The sequence below is a fragment of the Caenorhabditis remanei genome, chromosome II (assembly GCF_010183535.1).
Source record: "Caenorhabditis remanei strain PX506 chromosome II, whole genome shotgun sequence".
NCBI lineage: Eukaryota > Metazoa > Nematoda > Chromadorea > Rhabditida > Rhabditidae > Caenorhabditis > Caenorhabditis remanei.
In genome coordinates, this window is record NC_071329.1 from 5,391,942 (window position 1) to 5,410,151 (window position 18,210).

General features: G+C 38.6%; 2 protein-coding genes across 2 annotated transcripts; both read right to left on the minus strand.

Annotated features, from left to right (window-relative positions):
* Positions 1-39: 39 nt before the first annotated feature.
* GCK72_004671 (uncharacterized protein) lies at positions 40-9,348 on the minus strand (the record flags this gene model as incomplete). The annotated part of the gene is made up of 11 exons (XM_053724823.1): positions 40-218; positions 941-1,117; positions 1,368-1,473; positions 2,368-2,785; positions 3,990-4,143; positions 4,189-4,321; positions 5,408-5,561; positions 5,768-5,877; positions 5,932-5,976; positions 6,036-6,166; positions 9,282-9,348. The coding sequence occupies 11 exons, from the start codon at positions 9,346-9,348 to the stop codon at positions 40-42; spliced, it is 1,674 nt and encodes a 557-aa protein (XP_053589017.1).
* A 6,496-nt stretch (positions 9,349-15,844) lies between these two features.
* GCK72_004672 (uncharacterized protein) lies at positions 15,845-17,322 on the minus strand (the record flags this gene model as incomplete). The annotated part of the gene is made up of 4 exons (XM_053724824.1): positions 15,845-16,258; positions 16,306-16,785; positions 16,851-17,135; positions 17,254-17,322. 4 exons carry the CDS (start codon positions 17,320-17,322, stop codon positions 15,845-15,847), a joined length of 1,248 nt encoding a protein of 415 aa, XP_053589018.1.
* Positions 17,323-18,210: the final 888 nt, after the last annotated feature.

Consider the following 18,210-nt stretch of genomic DNA (forward strand, 5'->3'; position numbering starts at 1 on the left):
GTTTCAATGGAATGGATGGTACCGTACCACCTGCTGCTGCTAGACTCTTACTGTATCCGGTGCCATCCACCAGTAGAAAAAACCGATTAAATTGATTCCGATTGAGGTTAAAACGAATATGAAAAGAAATGTGATTAAGAAGATTCGCTCGAGAAGAGCCGCCAACCAATCGTACTCGATTTCAGCCAAATTACGGGCGGTACGCGGTGAGACGGGTACTGTAAATGGGATATTGATTTGGCGGGAAATTCGAAAATTCTAGAAGAGGCGTGGCTTATTCGGGGGCGGAGCTTAACTTTCTTAATCACGCCTATTTTTCATTTCAAAACGGCGAAAATTAGGGCAAAATTGCTAAAGGGGCGTGGCCTAGAAAGTGGGCGGAGCTAGAATTATAATGTGAGAGGAAGCTCCGCCCACTTTGAATTGAAAAATTCTCACTAAATGAGTAGAAATTAGAGAAAGAGGCGGGGCTTCAATCTTATCGAAATTTCTCAAAATAAGCTCCGCCCATTTTTTGCAATTTTGCCATAAACCATCTTAAAACGTAGTTTTTGAACCAAATTTCACCGTTTTGAAATGAAAAATAGGCGTGGCCTAGAAAGTGGGCGGAGCTTATGTTGTACCTCATTTTGTGAAGCTCCGCCCACTTTCTAAGCCACGCCTCTTTTTTGTTTCGAAATGGTGAAAATTTGCTGATTTTCAGTTGGTTTTTGAGAAAAATTGCGAAAAGGGGCGTGGCATCTTCGTGAACGGAAACTCCGCCCACTTTTTAAGCCCCGCCTCCATTTCGGATGAAAAATGGAGTTTATTTCGAAAGACTCTCGAAGCAAACTCAACAAAAAAAAAGAGAATCAAGAAAAATAGGGGCGTGGCTTTAAAAGTGGGCGGAGCTTAATAGAAATTTTTCGAAGTGCGCCAACGTCACGCCAGCCTCGCTCACCCTCAATTTGCCGGAACATCATACTGTCAAAACTGCCACAAGTCGAGGCTTTATGTAGTCTCGTCGGTCGCTGCATTGCCGGAGTGGGCGTGGTCTCCATTTCAAGTAAAGAGACGTCTTGATCCTCGTCTTCTGATGCCAGAGTGGGCACGCCCATTGCCACGATTCCGGAATCGCCTGGAAGAGATTTTAGAGGGATGGGATGGGGATAGATGGATTGGGTGAGATGAGAGCTTTCAGAAAAGTATAATCACAACTAGGTTTGAATCAAGTTGGGTCTCGACGCGAAAACTACAGTAACCCGAGATAGGGGTACGGTAGTTTTCGTGTCGAGACTCAATCTGCTCCAAACCCCTTCATGATTATACTTTTCTGAAAGCTCTCGCTGAGCTGAATCCGAATCTGTAGCTGAAAACTGAAAACTCACTAATACAAGTGACATCCTTGTTAATCGTACACCTCTTCCCGCCACCATTATCGATTAGTTTCTCTGGTGTCAACACTTCGTTGAATTTCGACGAGTTTTGTGATGTCTGAATGTCCTGGATCCGAAGAAAAAGGGGAAAAATTAAAGGGGTGGGGGATGGGGGAGGATGGGAGGGGGGGGGGGGACGTTTTGAAACCGAACACATTTCAAGTCCCGGTTCTGAAATGTCAAATCAAGACGTTCGGAAACCGAAATTTCTCCCGGTACCAGATAGTTGAGACGTTTTAGAACCACGATATACTGGGGTACGGTGAGGGTACGGTTTCGAAACGTCCTGGTTTTGAAATTTCTTAGTTTTAAAACGTCCGACAAATAAGAAGTTTTGAATATGAGAGTTTTCCGGAACTGTGAATGTCTTAGTTTTTAGATCTTCCGGTTTTGAAATGTCTTGGTTTCAAAATGTCCCTGTTTCCGGATACTAGAACGTCTAGATTTCGAAATCAATCAGTTTCGAAACGTGCCAGTTTTAAAAACATCATTTCATGTTTTTCTCAGTTTCAAAACGTCCCAATTTCAATAGGGATCGATTCAGAAATGTCTCAGTTCAGAACTTTAATTTGAGATATCTACTTTTACGGTTTCGAAACGTCCTGACTGCAAAATGATTCAGTTCTGAAATGGCCCAATTTCCAGTTTCAGAACCATTTCAATTTTGAAACGTCCTATTAGCTCGGCATAGTTCTTACAACTGCGCTCCACCGAAATCCCCCTTGAGAAATGTCTCTTTTTCTCTGAGTCTCTCAATTCCGCACACAATTTTCTATGGTTACGGTAGAGCGCGGTTGTAAGAAGCGTGTCGTGCTAATACGGTTTTGAAACGTCCTGAGTTCAAAATGATTAAGTTCCAGAGTTTGGAAATAACCCGGCTTCCAGTTTGGAAAATTCCTAGTTTCAAAATGTCCCAGTTCCAAAAAGTCCTCTCTCTTTGACACACTCTTACCTTGCGAAGTGCTTGTTCCCTTGCCAACTTATAAACCCTCGTCCACAGACTCTGTTTTCTTCCCATCTGTTGTCTCCTCAACTTCTCCTCCCTCGCCTTCTGAGCATACGCCTGTTTCATGATCAACGGCATCTCCATTCGGATGAATCGATTCACTCCTCTCGCTATATTCATCAGACTCTTCGACGGCGGATTCCCCAGATTTCCCTGTTTCTGAACGTAGATCACAACGGAAGAACAGATTGTGGAGAAGGAGATCAGAAGGATCATTGAGGTGTAGAATAGACCGATTAGAGGGATGAATGAAGAGGTGGACGGCATCTTGTCAGACACCATAAAGATTAGAATTGACATGGACAGGAGTGTGGTGATACCCAGAGTGATCTTCTCCTCCCGCGGCTCGTTTATCGAGGAGGTGCTGGAATTTTGATTTTATTTCAGATCCCATCACCATGCTACAGTACTTTCCCTATTGAAAATGAGAAATTTTGAGCACTTGTCACGTTGATACCGGTTGTCACATAAGCTTTATTGTTAGTCAGGTTTGTAGAAAACTCGCGAAATTTAAAATAAATTCTGGTGGGATGCAACTGCGCTCTTTTGGACTCGGGTCATGTTTTCGGCGAATTGGAAGATTCGAAAACCGTGGATCGACAATATTGTTTAAATTTTGTAGTTTACTACTGTTTTGTATGGAATTTCCCCAATTCTCGAAGATTTTTCGAACGTTTTTTTCGAGAAATTATTCGGAGGTTTTCGAAAAAAAAACTGGGTTCTTAGAAATTTAGAAATTTCTGGTTTCTAGAAGATTCTGAAAATTTTGGGAAAAATCTGAAAACAATGATTAAAAGATATACAGTTTTGGGTCTGGAGCAAATTTGTGTTCTCGGGCACGTTTTGCATTCGTTTTCCAATAAAATTTTGATTATTAGTCATTTTTCGTGACAGGTCAACCGGCAAAACCATTTTATCCGAGTACGAACATAAATGTGCTCCGGAATCCTAAAAAATCTATCATTGAGCAAAATCATTGTTTCTGGATTTTTCCCGAAACGTCGAGAATATTTTAGAAACTTCCAGAAATTTCCAAAAATCGCTGAAAATTTCGAAAATGTTTCGAACAGCTCCGAAGATTTTGAATAAATTTTTTCAATCAAAAACAACCCATGTTGCAACTTTGCAGTTACCAATACTTCTACATTTAAGCTACATTGTTAATCAAACTCAGTTTTAAAATTTTTTGTTTACAAGTTTTTTAGAAACTCGCTATCAATGATTTTCCCAGATAGAAGATCAATGTTATGAGCTGAAAACCAGAATATAGATCTCGGCGAGTTCTATGTCTGTGGCCTACTACGGGCCGGATGACTAATTGTTAAAGTTGCCAAAAAAACGCGAAAATGACCAACAAGCCATTCTAGGCCCTGCCCGCGGCATATTAACGATTCGTCATCCGGTCCGTAGTAGTCCACAGCTATTCAATACACTGAGATCTATATTTTGGTATATTTTTCGGCGCATAAAACTCAGTTTGAAGCGAGTTACGTGGCGACCAGATGAGCAAGTATTGATTTTCTAAGTTTTCAAATTTTCAATATCTCATAATTCCCTTTCCCACTCACCTAAAGAATCCAATAATTGAAATAAACGTGATGATCGATGTCGGTATGATCAAATTGATGATATAATACAATGGCTTCCTCTGGATTGTCAACCGAAATTCCAGAAGAGTGTAGTTATTCGGACAACAATCATACTTGTTCTCATGACGGATCACTGAATTAATATTTTGAATAAAAATATCTGTATTGTTAGGTATACCACTTGTCGACAATACATTCCATCCCTCGTTCTCAATACAGTTGGTCGTTCCAATCGCTTGACTTTCGTTAAAAGCGAAATAGTCGATTTTTGTGTTGTCAAATGTCCAACTACCGAATAGAAGGCGGCAGGACTGGAAATGATTTTGAATAGAAATGATGTTATCAGCAAGACTCGCTTCCCACAATCGCGCTCTACCGAAATCGAAGAAAATAGTGTTTAAAAAGAAGAGACTCAGAGAAAAAGAGACATTTTTCAAAGGGATTTCGGTAGAGCGCAATTGTAACAACTGTGCCGAGCAATTAAGTTTAACAAATAAATGAAGTAATACTTGGAGTTTTAATTAAAATTTTAGGCTCCACTCCTTAAAACAGAACTGGAATGGCGAACACACATTATTCGCCTAGTTCAAGTTCTGAAAGCAGTTTGTGGGATCTGTTTAAGGGGCGGAGCCAAAAGTGGAAAGTTTACATTTTTACAGTAATTTTAGGCTCCGCCCCCAAAACGGCACGGTAAACACTTTTCCCCTATTTGAGGCTGCACAAACAGTCAGTTTGAATGGTCTGGGGCAAGTTCTGTTTTGGGGGCGGAGCCTAAAATTCCAATAAAAATGTGAAGTCCACAAACCCCGACCAACTGACGGACTGAACTTTTGCATACTTGTCGAGACCAAAAAATTGGCACCAAAATGCAAAAATTTTCGAATTTTTTCCGCGAAAAATTCAAATTTTCGACTATGATTCAGAATTTGAAGAAATTCTGAGAAATCATCGAAAATGTGACCATTTTTGATGATTTTTCAAAAAAAATGGGAAAAAAATTAGTTTTTTTTTGAAACCGGGTCATCACAAGTATCACATTTTGTAGCTTTAGACAAAAAATGGTTCAATTTTAGGCTCCGCCCCCTTAATTTTAGGCTCCGCCCCCCAAACAGAATTTTTGCGCAAGTCGAATACAAGGACATGCACAAACAGACAGATTGATGTGTTTGACGCGAATTCTGTTTTGGGGGCGGGGCTTAAATTTTGAATACTCATTTTAAGTCCATAAACAGACATATATTAGCAGGACACGAGCCTTACAACCGCGCTCTACCGAAACCGAAGGAAATTTTGTGCGAAATTGAGAGACTCAAAGAGAAAAAGACATTTTAAGGGCATTTCGTTGGAGCACAGTTGTAAGAACTGTTCTGTGCTAATACCAAGATACCGTAACCCACCTGCACATCAAACGGAAAGAATCTGAGATTCAATAGACACGATAATTTGTAAATAGTCGGGTAGAGCAACTCTATAAATGCACCATTTCCTTCCCCAAGTGTTGTCACTTTCGCATGAAGGAGACGACGGTTTTCGTCGTCTTTCATTACTAATCTGAAAATTGACAAGGAATTAGAAAAATGGTCTTAAATATATGTATATAGTTAGAATGCTGACGTCATGAGGATTCTGAATCAGTTTTCAGATTTTGAAAAAATGGAATATGGGCGGAGTTACAAAGCCTATAACTCGGTTCATTTCTATTTACGCCAAAATCTGAAACCAGGTTCAAAATCCTCACGTCTTCAGCTTAAACTCACGAATTATATAGCGTCGTATCAGGCAGCCATATATAGTTATGAGGTAGCATAATTTCAGTAACATTCCCGTATTTTTCAGGGTCCCAGCCGAGCAAATGGTCTGTCCAACGCTGAAAAGTTTTCGTTTTTATTGAAATTAAAAAAAAAAGAAAATCTAGAATCACCTCAACTACCCACGCATTCAACATCAGATATTGCTGTGGTTCGTTCTGGAAAAGAAAACGTCTGTCTGTGTCTCCTAATGTCCGGATGTCCTTTCCTAACTTACCACCGAAATAATCTGATATAACTCCATCGAAAAATGAACTTGAATCGGTTGCTTCGTCTTGGACACCGGTATCAACCCGGCGTTGTACTTGTCCAGAATTTTGTTGGCAATTTCATATTGGTCCGGGAAATCTGGAAATGTGAAAACTTGTCCTCTCGCACAAGATTTCTGTTCGATTCCCCACTTTGTCCAACATTTTATCGAAAAAACAACAGAAAAAAAACTATTTGTTGGAAAAAGTTAGCAAAAAATTTTGTCCGAGAGGACTACACGACCGCGCGGAAAAAATTTCTGAAATATCGGAATCTGCAATGAAATAGTATGATTTCAATCCTCCCTTAAAACTGACGACTGACAAAACCACAAAAAATGCGTCAAGGCGGCTCTGAAGAACTTTTTCACTTAAAAGTGAACAAATTTCAGACTTCTACGTGTATCTGGGACCGTAGACGCTTTTAGAAAAGAGAATAATTTGAATTTTTGGTTCTATCCCAGTTTAGATGACCTTTGAAAAGTTAAACGCCCCAAAAAACACTTAGACATCCCAAAAAACGTTTAAGCGTTCCATTAAATGTTTAGACGTCCCTTGAAACTCCAAAATATAGTTTGGAATACTGAGACGTAGCAAAAAACATTTGAACGTCCCAAAATATATTTAAACATCCCTTGAACACTTTCAATGACTTTTAGTGTACGAGAGACGTCTAACTGTTTTTGGGACGTCTAAATATTCACAACTTTATTTTGGAATTTGAAGGGACCTCTAAACATTTTATGGAACGTCTAAATGGTTTTTGAGACGTTTGAACATTTGAAAGGACGTTTAGGTTTTTGGAAAAATATCAGGGCTTGAAAGGACGTCTACAGTACCGCTCAAAAGTATATTAAGTTTTGGTTTTTTCAGTTTAAAAGGTCCGACTTTGAGATTGTGTCATGGGTATACTTATTGTCCTATCAAGTAGGTTTTTAATGGATCGTACACATCAAAAGTAGAGCTTCATTTTTGTAGTTGACAACTTTTTTGTACGGGCACTCCCTAGAGAGTTATGGTCATTTTAAGGGGACAGCTCAAAAATCGGATTATTTTGCACTGAAATTGGCCGATTTGAAGGAGAAATTACTTTTCGATTTGTAACTGTCTAGGGAGTGTCCGTACAAAAAAGTTGTCAACTACAAAAATGAAGATCTACTTTTGATCTGTACGATCCATTAAAAACCTACTTGATGGGACAATAAGTATACCCATGACACACTCTCAAAGTTGGGCGTTTTCAATTGAAAAAGGCAAAACTTAATATACTTTTGAGCGGTACGGTAAGTGTTTTAAGGGACGTTCTAGTTTTTAATGGACATCCATACTAGAATAGATCCCAATTTTTTAGTGTCCAGAGGTCCCCCTTCTCTAATTTTCTACATATTTTCCAAATCCCTTACTCATATAAAAATCTATTTCCACTTCCTCATTTCCCCTTCCCTTCATGCCTTATTAGGTTTCTAACCTTTTCTAAAATCTTTGAACTAAAAGTGTAACAAGTGTAACTAATATAAGTCTGTTGGATTTTGAACCCTTCTCTCACATTTTCATTCGTTCTTTTTCATTCTTCCACTAGAAGGAGATAATCGGGTGTGGTCAACCACCCATGAATGCATAATCATCATCATCATTTCTAAGGTGTCTAAAGGATATGAGAGCATGTGAGAGAGTATAAATTGATGAATATTTGATTAGTAAAAAGACGACTTTCAGAAAAAAAGTGCATAAAGACTCATCAAATCGGAAGGAAGTGACGTGAGAGTGATCTTTGAGTTACGTATTTTTTGACATGGCTCAAAAATTAATGATAAGATTTTTAGAACAAAAAAATTTCGCAGAAAACAGACGTCAGAGGATTCTGAATCTGTTTTCAGATTTTGTAAAAAACAATGGGCGGAGTTACCCCATTCTTTTCTTCAGCTAAGTTTACAATGCGTAATTCGTCCTGTCGCTGTTTCCGGATGTCCGTATTGTCATTGCCAAAATGTATGATATTCGTAGGCTCCGCCCCCAAAACACAATTTTCACTCCAGATCCCTCAAACTGGTATTACAGGTTATTTGAAGTGTAGTTTGGGGGTGGAGCCTAAAATTCAGAAATCAGAATTCAAAATTCAAATTCAAATTCAAATTTAAGGACACAAACACCGAGTAATCATGTTGGCATGCGACGCCAAAGAAGCGAAACGCGTCCAAGGCGCGCCAGACTAAAGCTGCGGGACGTTTCGAAACCAGTCGTTTCGCAACCATGCCGTTTCGGCACTAAAACTGCGAAAAATTTACATTTATCTCGAAATGTCATGGTTTCGATACGTCTGGTTTTGAAACATCCGGTTTCAAAACGTCCCAGAGGAGCCATTAGCGGAGCACAGTTGTTACAACTGCGCCCCACCGAAATCTCGATTTCCTACTCATTTCTTTTTTGTCAGTTTCTGTAGGGCGTGGTTGTAAATAACTGGGTTTCTTTTCATGAATAAAGTTTTAAAGTTTCTTTCTCCTAGTACCCTATTCATTGCAGAAAAAAGAGTATTTGATTTTAATTAGGTCATCATCAGCTGACTGAGTGTTGACTGGTTTCCTTTTTCTTCCCTTTTGGTTTGCAATGTTTGTACAAACAGAAGAATAGAGAGATGGAGCAAGAATGAATGAAACTAGACTGAATTCAAGGAAAAATTGGTTTAGGTTTGTAGAAAATAAGATGATTTTGAGAATGTACTATGAGGATGAATCTTGAAAACAATTTATTTTTCAATTATACCGTACTACCTCTAATAGACGGGCGCTCTCTGGCATTTCGGTAACCAGACTGAAATTCAAGCCGCGCGCAGTAAAATTTTTTCGTTACACTTTTCTTAAAATTGGCTGAAACTTAATTAAAAACGGCAATTATAAAAATTTTAATCTGAAAATCCGACATATTTCTTAAAAACATTCTTTTTCACATCCGAAAATTGACCAGTTTTCAAAAAAAATTTCTTTGATTTTGATGTTTTTTCATAAATATTGTCAAAATGTGATACTCAGTGTTTTTTGGATTCAACATTTTGAATTCCATTTAAGCCCCGCCCCCAAAACAGGACATAACACATGTATCCCCCGATAGGAAAGCAAAAAAATGTGTTCCAACTGTTTTTTGGAGGTGGAACCAAACTTTTGACTAATACAAATACCACTTTTTAAAAATTTTAACAACAAAAACTCTCAGAAACATACCTGAAGAATTGACAAGAACGCCGAGTAAATGCAGAAGCAGAACAGCCGCTAGGCGGCCACTCGACATCAAAATGCTTACCCTGAAATTGAAATTTTCAGACTGGGATGGAATTAAAACTGTTTACGTGCGTCTGAAAGTATAATTGAGAAGAAACAGAAAAATATCGCTTGAAATTGTAGTAGCAGTAGCATGTAGAAAAAGAGAAAAATGGTGAGTGCATCAGAAATCAAATTAGAAAAGAAGAAGAAGAAAAAAGCAACATGATGATGGTGGGCCTGATGTTTAGTGAGAGTCCATCTGATAGCGGGTGGCCTAGAAAACCAAAAATTGGGGTTTTAACTCATGGCCTAACTTTTGCAAGCTACGATACTTCGCTCAAGGTGGTTGTGGAGGTTTTTCTTTTTAAAATTGTAAAATTTCGATCATGGCCTAATTTTCCTGATTTTTAAGTTTCCGGCCATGGCCTAACTACCACGAATTGCGAAAGTTCGGTCATGACCTAACTACACTGATTAGCAAAAGCTCGGCCATGGTCAAATTTTCTCAAGTTTTCGGTTCCTAGGCCATCCACCCAAAAATGCAGAAGCTCGGTCAGCCATGGCCTAGTTTTTTCATTCTCAAGTTTCCGATTCTTAGGCCACCCACTCAAATGCATAACCATGGCCTAACTATCGCAATATGCAAAAGCTCGCCCGTGGCCTAACTTTCCCCGAATAGCAAAATTTCGGTCAGAGCCTAACTTTCCCCATTTTCAACTTTTTTCAACCGGTGCCTAAAAATCATCGTGTTCTCTGGAACCCCTCTTTATTTTGGGGGAAAATTTTGGGTAGAGAAAAAGGAAGGGACCAAAAACGAGATGAATGAAAATCCGATTGTTTTGTTTTGTTCCCCTATTCTATTATATTCCGTTTTTTTCAGAGGGAAATGAATGAGTATTTTCGAATGAATATTTGAATTTTTCTGTCTCTAGGATGCTTTATGACTAGTATAGTCGGGGGGTATTACTCATCATAAGCGAGGAAAAAAGAGATTTGGGATTCTAGGCCATTGATCTCAAAAAAATCCCCTTATTTTCTCAAAAAAAACATAGATACCTGAAGAAGAAAAAAATGAAGTGTCGAAAAAAAGGAAAAGAAGAAAAAAGTGTGAAAAAAAACTCGAGAAGGCCCCACCCTTAGAATATATATACACCGGAAATACATTTGATTTGGACCATAAAATTGTTGGAGCATGGGAATGTCGACATACACACACGACATGGGTTATGAAGAAGAAGAAGAAGAAGCATTTTGGTGGAGAAATGTGAGAAAAAACGAAAAAAAAAAAGAAACACGGAGAAAAATAAGGGAGAGAGAGATGAGGTGAGGTGATACATTGAGATTTTGAATATTCTGTGAGTCTGGGGCACCGTGGACGCGGTTTCTTTAAAAATCAAAAAAGATTTTCGCATTTATTTTTATAAGTGGCGTTTATGTGTCGCTAATAGATAATTTTTTTGAAAATGTACTGAAATTCTGAAAAAAAAGGAGGCTCGATTTTTTGTGCTATAAACACAATTAATTATTTGAAAGACTGGCGCTCATTTGACGCGTTTTTTGTTGATTTAAAAAACTCAAAAGTTCTTTTAACGGAAACGGCCGATTTTGATAGTCTGGCGCGCCTGTGACGCGTTTTTATTGTCAAATTTTATCGATGATCCGGACTACCAAACACGATCATTTTTTGGAAGTCAGGCGCACCTTTGGCGCTCCTTTTTTTTATTTTGGAAATTCGTGATTTGTACTTCTGGCTTGCTCATGTTTTTGGGGAAATAATTCTTAATTAAAAACTTTGAAAAGAACCAGACATCTGGAAAAACAGACACATGGACAGACTAATGGTGACCACATGGAAGACGATAAAGATCTGGCGCGCCTTTGACGCGATTTTGGGCCTATTTAGATATGCCAGCTGGTGTACCCCGGGCGCGGGGACAGTTTGAAAAGATTCGAAAATATTCAATAATTATCAAATTTTCGAAAAACTTTGAAAAATCAGAAAATCTCACAATTGACAAACTCTCAGAAAAGGGGGTATTCAAAATATAAAAATTCCGGACATTTGGACAAACAGACGCACAGACAGACTGAGCGAAAAGCAGCGAAATTTTGGCACGGACTTTGAAAAAGCCTTTTCGAATTTCAGAATGTCCAAAACTTTGTGATTTTGAAGATTCAGGGACATTTGGACAATCAGACGCACAGACAGATTATGGAGAGTTGGGAAAATTTTTCAAGAAGTCAAAAATTCTATCAAAAAAGAATCTTTCAACCAAAAACTCACATCTCTTCCCCTCAAAAAAACTGAAATTCTAGTTGGGTTCAACATGAATTTTTATGAAGAAAAACATATCCTCTTTTTGTTTTTTTTATTCGTTTGACGAGTGAGGAGGGGAATGCTATAGTGAGGCTCCCCAAAATTTGCTGTTTTTGACTTTTTGGGGGGAGAAAGCGAACGGCCATCATCAGATTTGCAATTATCCTTCTTTTTTTGGATGTGAGCCAAAAAATCCGGTGGCTGAAGTATTTTCTAGGCCATCCTCACTTTTATCAAGACGTCATACCTCAACCAGCAAAAGACGCCAAAGTAAAACTCACCTAATCAAGCGGAAACATAATTTTTAACAAGCCCGCAACATTTTCTTTCATTTTTCTGAAATTCAGTTTTTTTTAAATATTTAAAATTTATTTAAAAAGTACGTCAGCAACCAGCTCAAAAAACTCCACAAAATGAAATGAAGCGTAAAAATCATTCTACACTGACCCTTGCTCCTCATTTTTTCGGCTCCGCCCACTTCTGAATAAAATTGTGCAAGCGGGGTGGGGAAGGCAGTGAAGCAGTGCGGTTGTGTCGAATTTCCGTTCGACTCTCGTTTTTGGTGGTGGTTGGGAAAAAGGAAAAGGGTACCAGAGGAGGGTTGGAAATGAGAGAAAAGGGGGGGGGGACTGGTATTATATTATATGGGGTTGTAGCAAGTTTATAGTCTTGTACGCTTTGTAAAAGTTTTGAAATATGTATAATATTTAAAAACTGACCTGGGCCCAAGAATAGCGCCAAAATTTTCCAAATTTTTGTAATATGAATTCAAATATTTCTGTGCAAGGTAAGGTCGCTCCGCCCTTTGCGACGCCCTTCGAGAACTACAGTAACCCTTTAAAGTTCGAATTCTGAAATTCTCAGATTTTAAGAAAAATTAGAAAGATACTTTTTGAACCATTTACTGCGCCAAATCTTCGGTATGATACGACAAGTTAGAAAGTTGGCCCAGTCATGAAAAATGCTTCGAAAAGTGTCAATTTTTGGCTTTTGGTTAAAAAATTGCAGATTTTGAAAATTGAAGGGTTACTGTATTTTTCGATGGGGCGTGGCCAAAAACAAAATACTTTTTTCATGAGTTGGGTTGGGGTAACCAATCACCAAAGTATCAAAAACAGTACCGCTCAAAAGTATATTAAAGGAGGTGAGAACGCAAAAAAATTGTAATCGAAATTGTGATTGAGAAGCACCCACATTTATCACAGCCCCGAGTGGGCGACATTCTCGACCGTGTAGCTCAGCCGGTTGCGGTTGTGTACCCATGCGCGTTCGGTCATGTGTTCGGGTCCCACAGAGCAATCACTTACCGAATTTTAAGCCAACATTTTTTTTGAGTTCTCACCTCCTTTAAGTTTTGGTTTTTCAGTTGAAATTGTCCAACTTTGAGAGTGTGTCATGGTAATACTTATTGTCCCATCAAGTAGATTTTTTATGGATCGTACAGATCGAAAGTAGAGCTTCATTTTTGTAGTTGACAACTTTTTTGTACGGACACTCCCTAGAGAGTTATGGTCATTTTAAGACGACAGCTCAAAAATTGCACTATTTTGCACTGAAAAGAGTCGATTTGAGGGAGAAATTACTTCGAAGATATGTAACTTGCTAGCGAGCGTCCGTACAAAAAAGTTGTCAACTACAAAAATGGAGTTCTATTTTTGATTTGTATGATCCATTAAAAATCTACTTGAAGGGACAATAAGTATTCTCATGACACAATCTCAAAGTTTGGCGTTTTCAACTGAAAAAGGGAAAAATTCAGCGTGAAATTCGAAATAAATTTTTAAATTTTAAATTTTTTTTAAATAATTGATCTCAAAAAGACGCGCGACATCCGAAAAACTGACGAAAAATGCGAAAAAACTGACAAAAATTGGCTCAAAAAGTTGTCCATTAGATAACATATCAAAATGAGACAACGAAACAGCGAATTGAAAAGATTATATATTTCAGTTTTCCTCCAAATAAAGAGAAGCGCGTTTGATTTTAGTGCTCACCCCAAGATCCCGTGAGATTGTCTCAAAAGTTTTAAGGCATAACCAGTTTTATTTAACAGGTTTTATAATTATAAACCACTTTTTAGAAAGTGATCATCCTGATAACCTGAGTACCTGGAGACATTCGCAAAATTTTTTCCAATTAATCAGGTTTTTGTCGTAGAAAAGATTGCTATTTCAAAACCAAACTTTTATTTTTAATCTGCATATCTTCCAAAAGCTGATAATATGAGACAGAAAGTAATACTATAACTATGTCTCCAAATTCTACCAACCAATTCTGAGTTTTTCTGATAGAATCTCAAAAATATACATTCGCCCTTTTTTTTCTCGAAACTTTTCTCGATAAAATTGTTCCAAACATTCATTTCTTCTTCTCATATTTTTTGACGACTCCCATCGGACCAATTGGTTTTTAGAAGAAAGGACGGCATGGAACAAAAAGGGACAAAATTGGTAAAGGAGAAGGGCAAGGGTCTTCGAAAGTTCGGGCGAGCAGAAAACGGAATGATTACATTTTGAATTGGCACCAGGAGGAGAAGGGTGTCCTAAGATGTAATTACATTTTTATTGGCGTTTGGGTTTTTTTTCAGGGAAAAAAATTCTTGGAGGTTGTTCGGAATATATCGGGACATCCTCCAAAAACCAGACTTGTCACGGGCCGGGCCGGGCCGAAATCAAACAAAATCTCGATCCGCAGCCCGGCCCGGCCCGCTCGGCCCGTTTTCAGACATTTTTTGAAAATTTGCATTTTTGAATTTTTTTTGACATTTTTTGAAAAAAGTATAGTTTTTGACCAAAACTTTAAAATTGAATCAAAATGTGAATATTTATGATAATTTTAACATTTTCACTCTATTTTTTCGAAAAATTTCAAAAAATTTCAGTAAAAAATGGGTACCCACTTTTGAATACGGGCCGACCGCCCCGATTTTTGACAATCTGCCAAAAACGGAGGGAGAATAATCATATTTTCCCCGCTTCCAGGAGGTTACGGTCTGGGAATATATTCCAAAATGTGTTAAAATGTGCAAAAAAATATGCTAAAGGCTAGTGCGACATCGATGAGAGACGCAGAGAAGACAACCACTCTCGTTTCTCTGCGTCTCTCTTCTTTGGAATTTAACTTTGAGCGGGGATATCTCAAAAGGGGGAGGAGCTATCTAGAAAAGGTGAACTACAAAAATGAAGATCTAGATTTAATCTACCAGAAAAATAAAAGTTTAAAAATTTTGGACTTCTCGTGGAGTCGTGAAGGACGGTCATGTTTCTTCAACTGTTTCAACTTTAAAATTAGATGATTTGAGACTATTCTTGATTAAAAATTATGTTATTTGAGTAATTTTGATCTAAATACCACGTGAACTAGACGAATTTGAAATTTTATGAATGAAACGTGATTCCCTCGTTCCCATTACCCACTGAACTGACCTCCTTTGCTCTAATTATTTCCCATATAAATCGGAGAATAATCGTCGTCACAATCAGTTTGACAACGACTTCAACTGTTCGAGAATCAGTCTTCTCAATGGCAATGTCTTCTGGATCTTCTCAATGATTTCATGCGAGAAAAACGTGAGTTGAAATTACAGAAAATAAGTTTATCGTTAAATTTCAATTTTCAGATTCTAATGAAGACTTTGCTCCTTCAAATAAGATACGATGGATTGTCGTAGTGACGCTGAACAAAATCAATAGTTTCCAGAAGAAAGTGAAAGATGTCTGAACGATCGAACTATCATTTATACCACAATTTATACAAATCAACCATACCGATAAAAACATTTTTTTTTGAATTTTAATAGCTTCTGAAACGGATGCGTTGCGGTCGCGCCGCGGTTAGTCGTAATGGGATAGTTACTATTGAACAGTCATGTGCACTATGAGTCCCCGGCATCCTATGCAAATGAGCTCCATTGAGAAATTTCGCGTTGTTAAAACGTTTTCTTCAAAAATGATTGTTTTTGAGGCTTTGACACCATCATGGCAGAAAGGTTATAATGTTCACCGCCACGACCGTTATCACTAGAGCGCAACTGCGTAGGCTTGTCATAAATAATTTTAAAAAATGATGTCAGGAAGATTGTGATAAGTTCAAAGAAATCGATCTGAATAAAGACACAGTTTTGTTTAAAAAATTGATTTATTAAAGAATAATAATTATTATAAAGACAACAAATACAAGAAACGTTCAAAATACAAGAGACAACTTATCACAATTTCTTAATCTTCTCAATCAACTCGTTGACGTCATCTGATTTCTCAGTAGAATTCAGAAGATGCTCTTTGATTCCCCAGTCTTCGAATTGCTCACGAGTCACTGATCCATTCAAAAACACTTTGACAACTTGCTTCTCGAATCGCTTATCCTTCAAGTACTCGGCCATCACTTTGTACACATTCACAGAATCAATATTATCAGAATCCAGATAGTTGAGAAACTCGTGGAACACTTCCATCTTCTGCTGGGAATACACTTCTTCTTCTCGTCTCTCCAGTTGGATGAACATGACCATTGCATTGAAATTGTGGAAGCTGAGTTCGAAGATCAGACGACAGATCTCGTATTTCCTGTAGACTGATGGGTGGAGTTGGAAGTGGGAGATGGCTTCAATTGCACTCTCGATCTGAAAACTGGGATACTGTAGATATGGGACCCATAACACTCACTAACCTTTCTCTCATTCCCAGACTTCAAACTTCTCGCCAAATTCCTCATGAACACCTCCCCGATGGCTGCTCCGAATTGATTGAACTCTTCCTCCTCCTCATCAAGTCTCTCCTCAACCATCTCATCACTCTCGTCCTCATAACCAGACTCATCGCTGTCCTCATCTTCCTCGTCTTCTGAAACCCAATCAAAAGAGTCGTCTGCATCTGAATCCTCTTCTGGAGCCTCCTCCTCCTCCAAATTCTCATCCACAACATGCATTGGTGGCAAGGCGGGTCCAGCAAACTCTTGATCTTCATCCTCCACATCTGAATCCATATCCTCATCCACAATCTCCTCGTATCTCAGAATCTTCTCGACTTTATCCACAAGCCATCCGGCTTCAAAAATGCGGAGTCTATCACGACGGGCTCTGGCAATGATATTCAAGTAGAATTCCATGTGGAAGTCAAGGTCAGTGAGTAGACGGTATGCAAGGCGTACCTAGAAATAATCAATATGGTTACTGTACTTTTCGTGGCGAGACCTCAAAAAGAAGCTACACTTACATATTCCTCAACCTCATCTTCCAACATCTTCCTCAGAAACTCATTCAGAACTGCCGGTGGCTCCGCTCCCTCGAAAATTGTCATATTCGCCTTATAGAACGTCTCCAGAAGTTGTGATTGGTCATTTTTCATCTCAGAAGTCTTCTTGGTTCGGTATATCAAGAGTAGATCCCTGGCGGCTCCGATGTGGCTGGCATATCTCATGATGAGACATGGTAGGTTACACCTGTCAAAAACGTCGGTGGAAATGGGGTGGTTGGAGAGCAAGTTGATGGATTTAGTGATCTGAAACGATTAATGTTATTGCATCTATAACCAATTTGGATTGAACGGGATTTCGAAACAGGAAATGGTTTGCTAATGATGCTCCGAGATCCCGTTCAATTCTATAAAGTAGACTTACCACCTCACTATCGACTCTTGCCTTGATCATCATAGCAAGTACTTGGTACTGCATTTCAGTTGGATTCATTGTTAAAGTTTGTTGAGGAAGTTTCAATCTGCAAAAATCGATATTTTGGTATTGATGGGATTGAAAAATGGCGAGAAAATGGGAAGAGGGAGATAACTATAAAAGAGGTAATGGAGGATGAGAGAGTGGCCACCAACCAGGACGGGGAGAATGAGACAGGAATGAGTGTATCTCGATGCAACACTATAGAAAAGGATTGGGGTCAGTCACACTGCTTTTTTGGTCACGCCCATCTTCACATCTAGCTGGTGAGATATGGGAAGATTGGTAGATAAGAAAGAAGATGATAGGAATTTGATTTAGGGATACTGTAGCTGTGGAGGTTACCATCACAAAAATGGAGGATTAGGGTTACTGTAAAGGGGAAGAGATTTCGATTCGGGAACCATCAAAACTCAGATTAGTTCAAAACTGTTGGAGGGATAAAATAGTGGGTAACATGTCCACATGAATACGGTATCAGTCAGGAAAGAATATCAACATACTGAGGATGGTTAGTTAATACTGGCTTAGAGAGACCCTGGCTAAGGATAATTGATTGAATTGACAGTAGGAACCGTATAAGCATATTGACTTGCAGTGATTAGTAGGACAACTAGGGCAGACAGGGAAGAAGGACTAAGAGGGGGTCACCAACCAGGACGGGAGAGTGAGACAACAATGAGAATACGTTAATCTAGATCTGACATTCTAGGGAAAACCGCTGTAAAATATTACGTATTGGGTCATTCGCACCATCACAACTAGCTGTGTCGTTGGGATATGGGAAGCATTTACGACATTTGTATTGGTAGATAACAAAGACGAATATACGATAATGGGGATATGGCCTAAGGATGCAGGCCTACTAATCCAAAAATGGAAGATAAGGGGTACTATAAAGTCAAA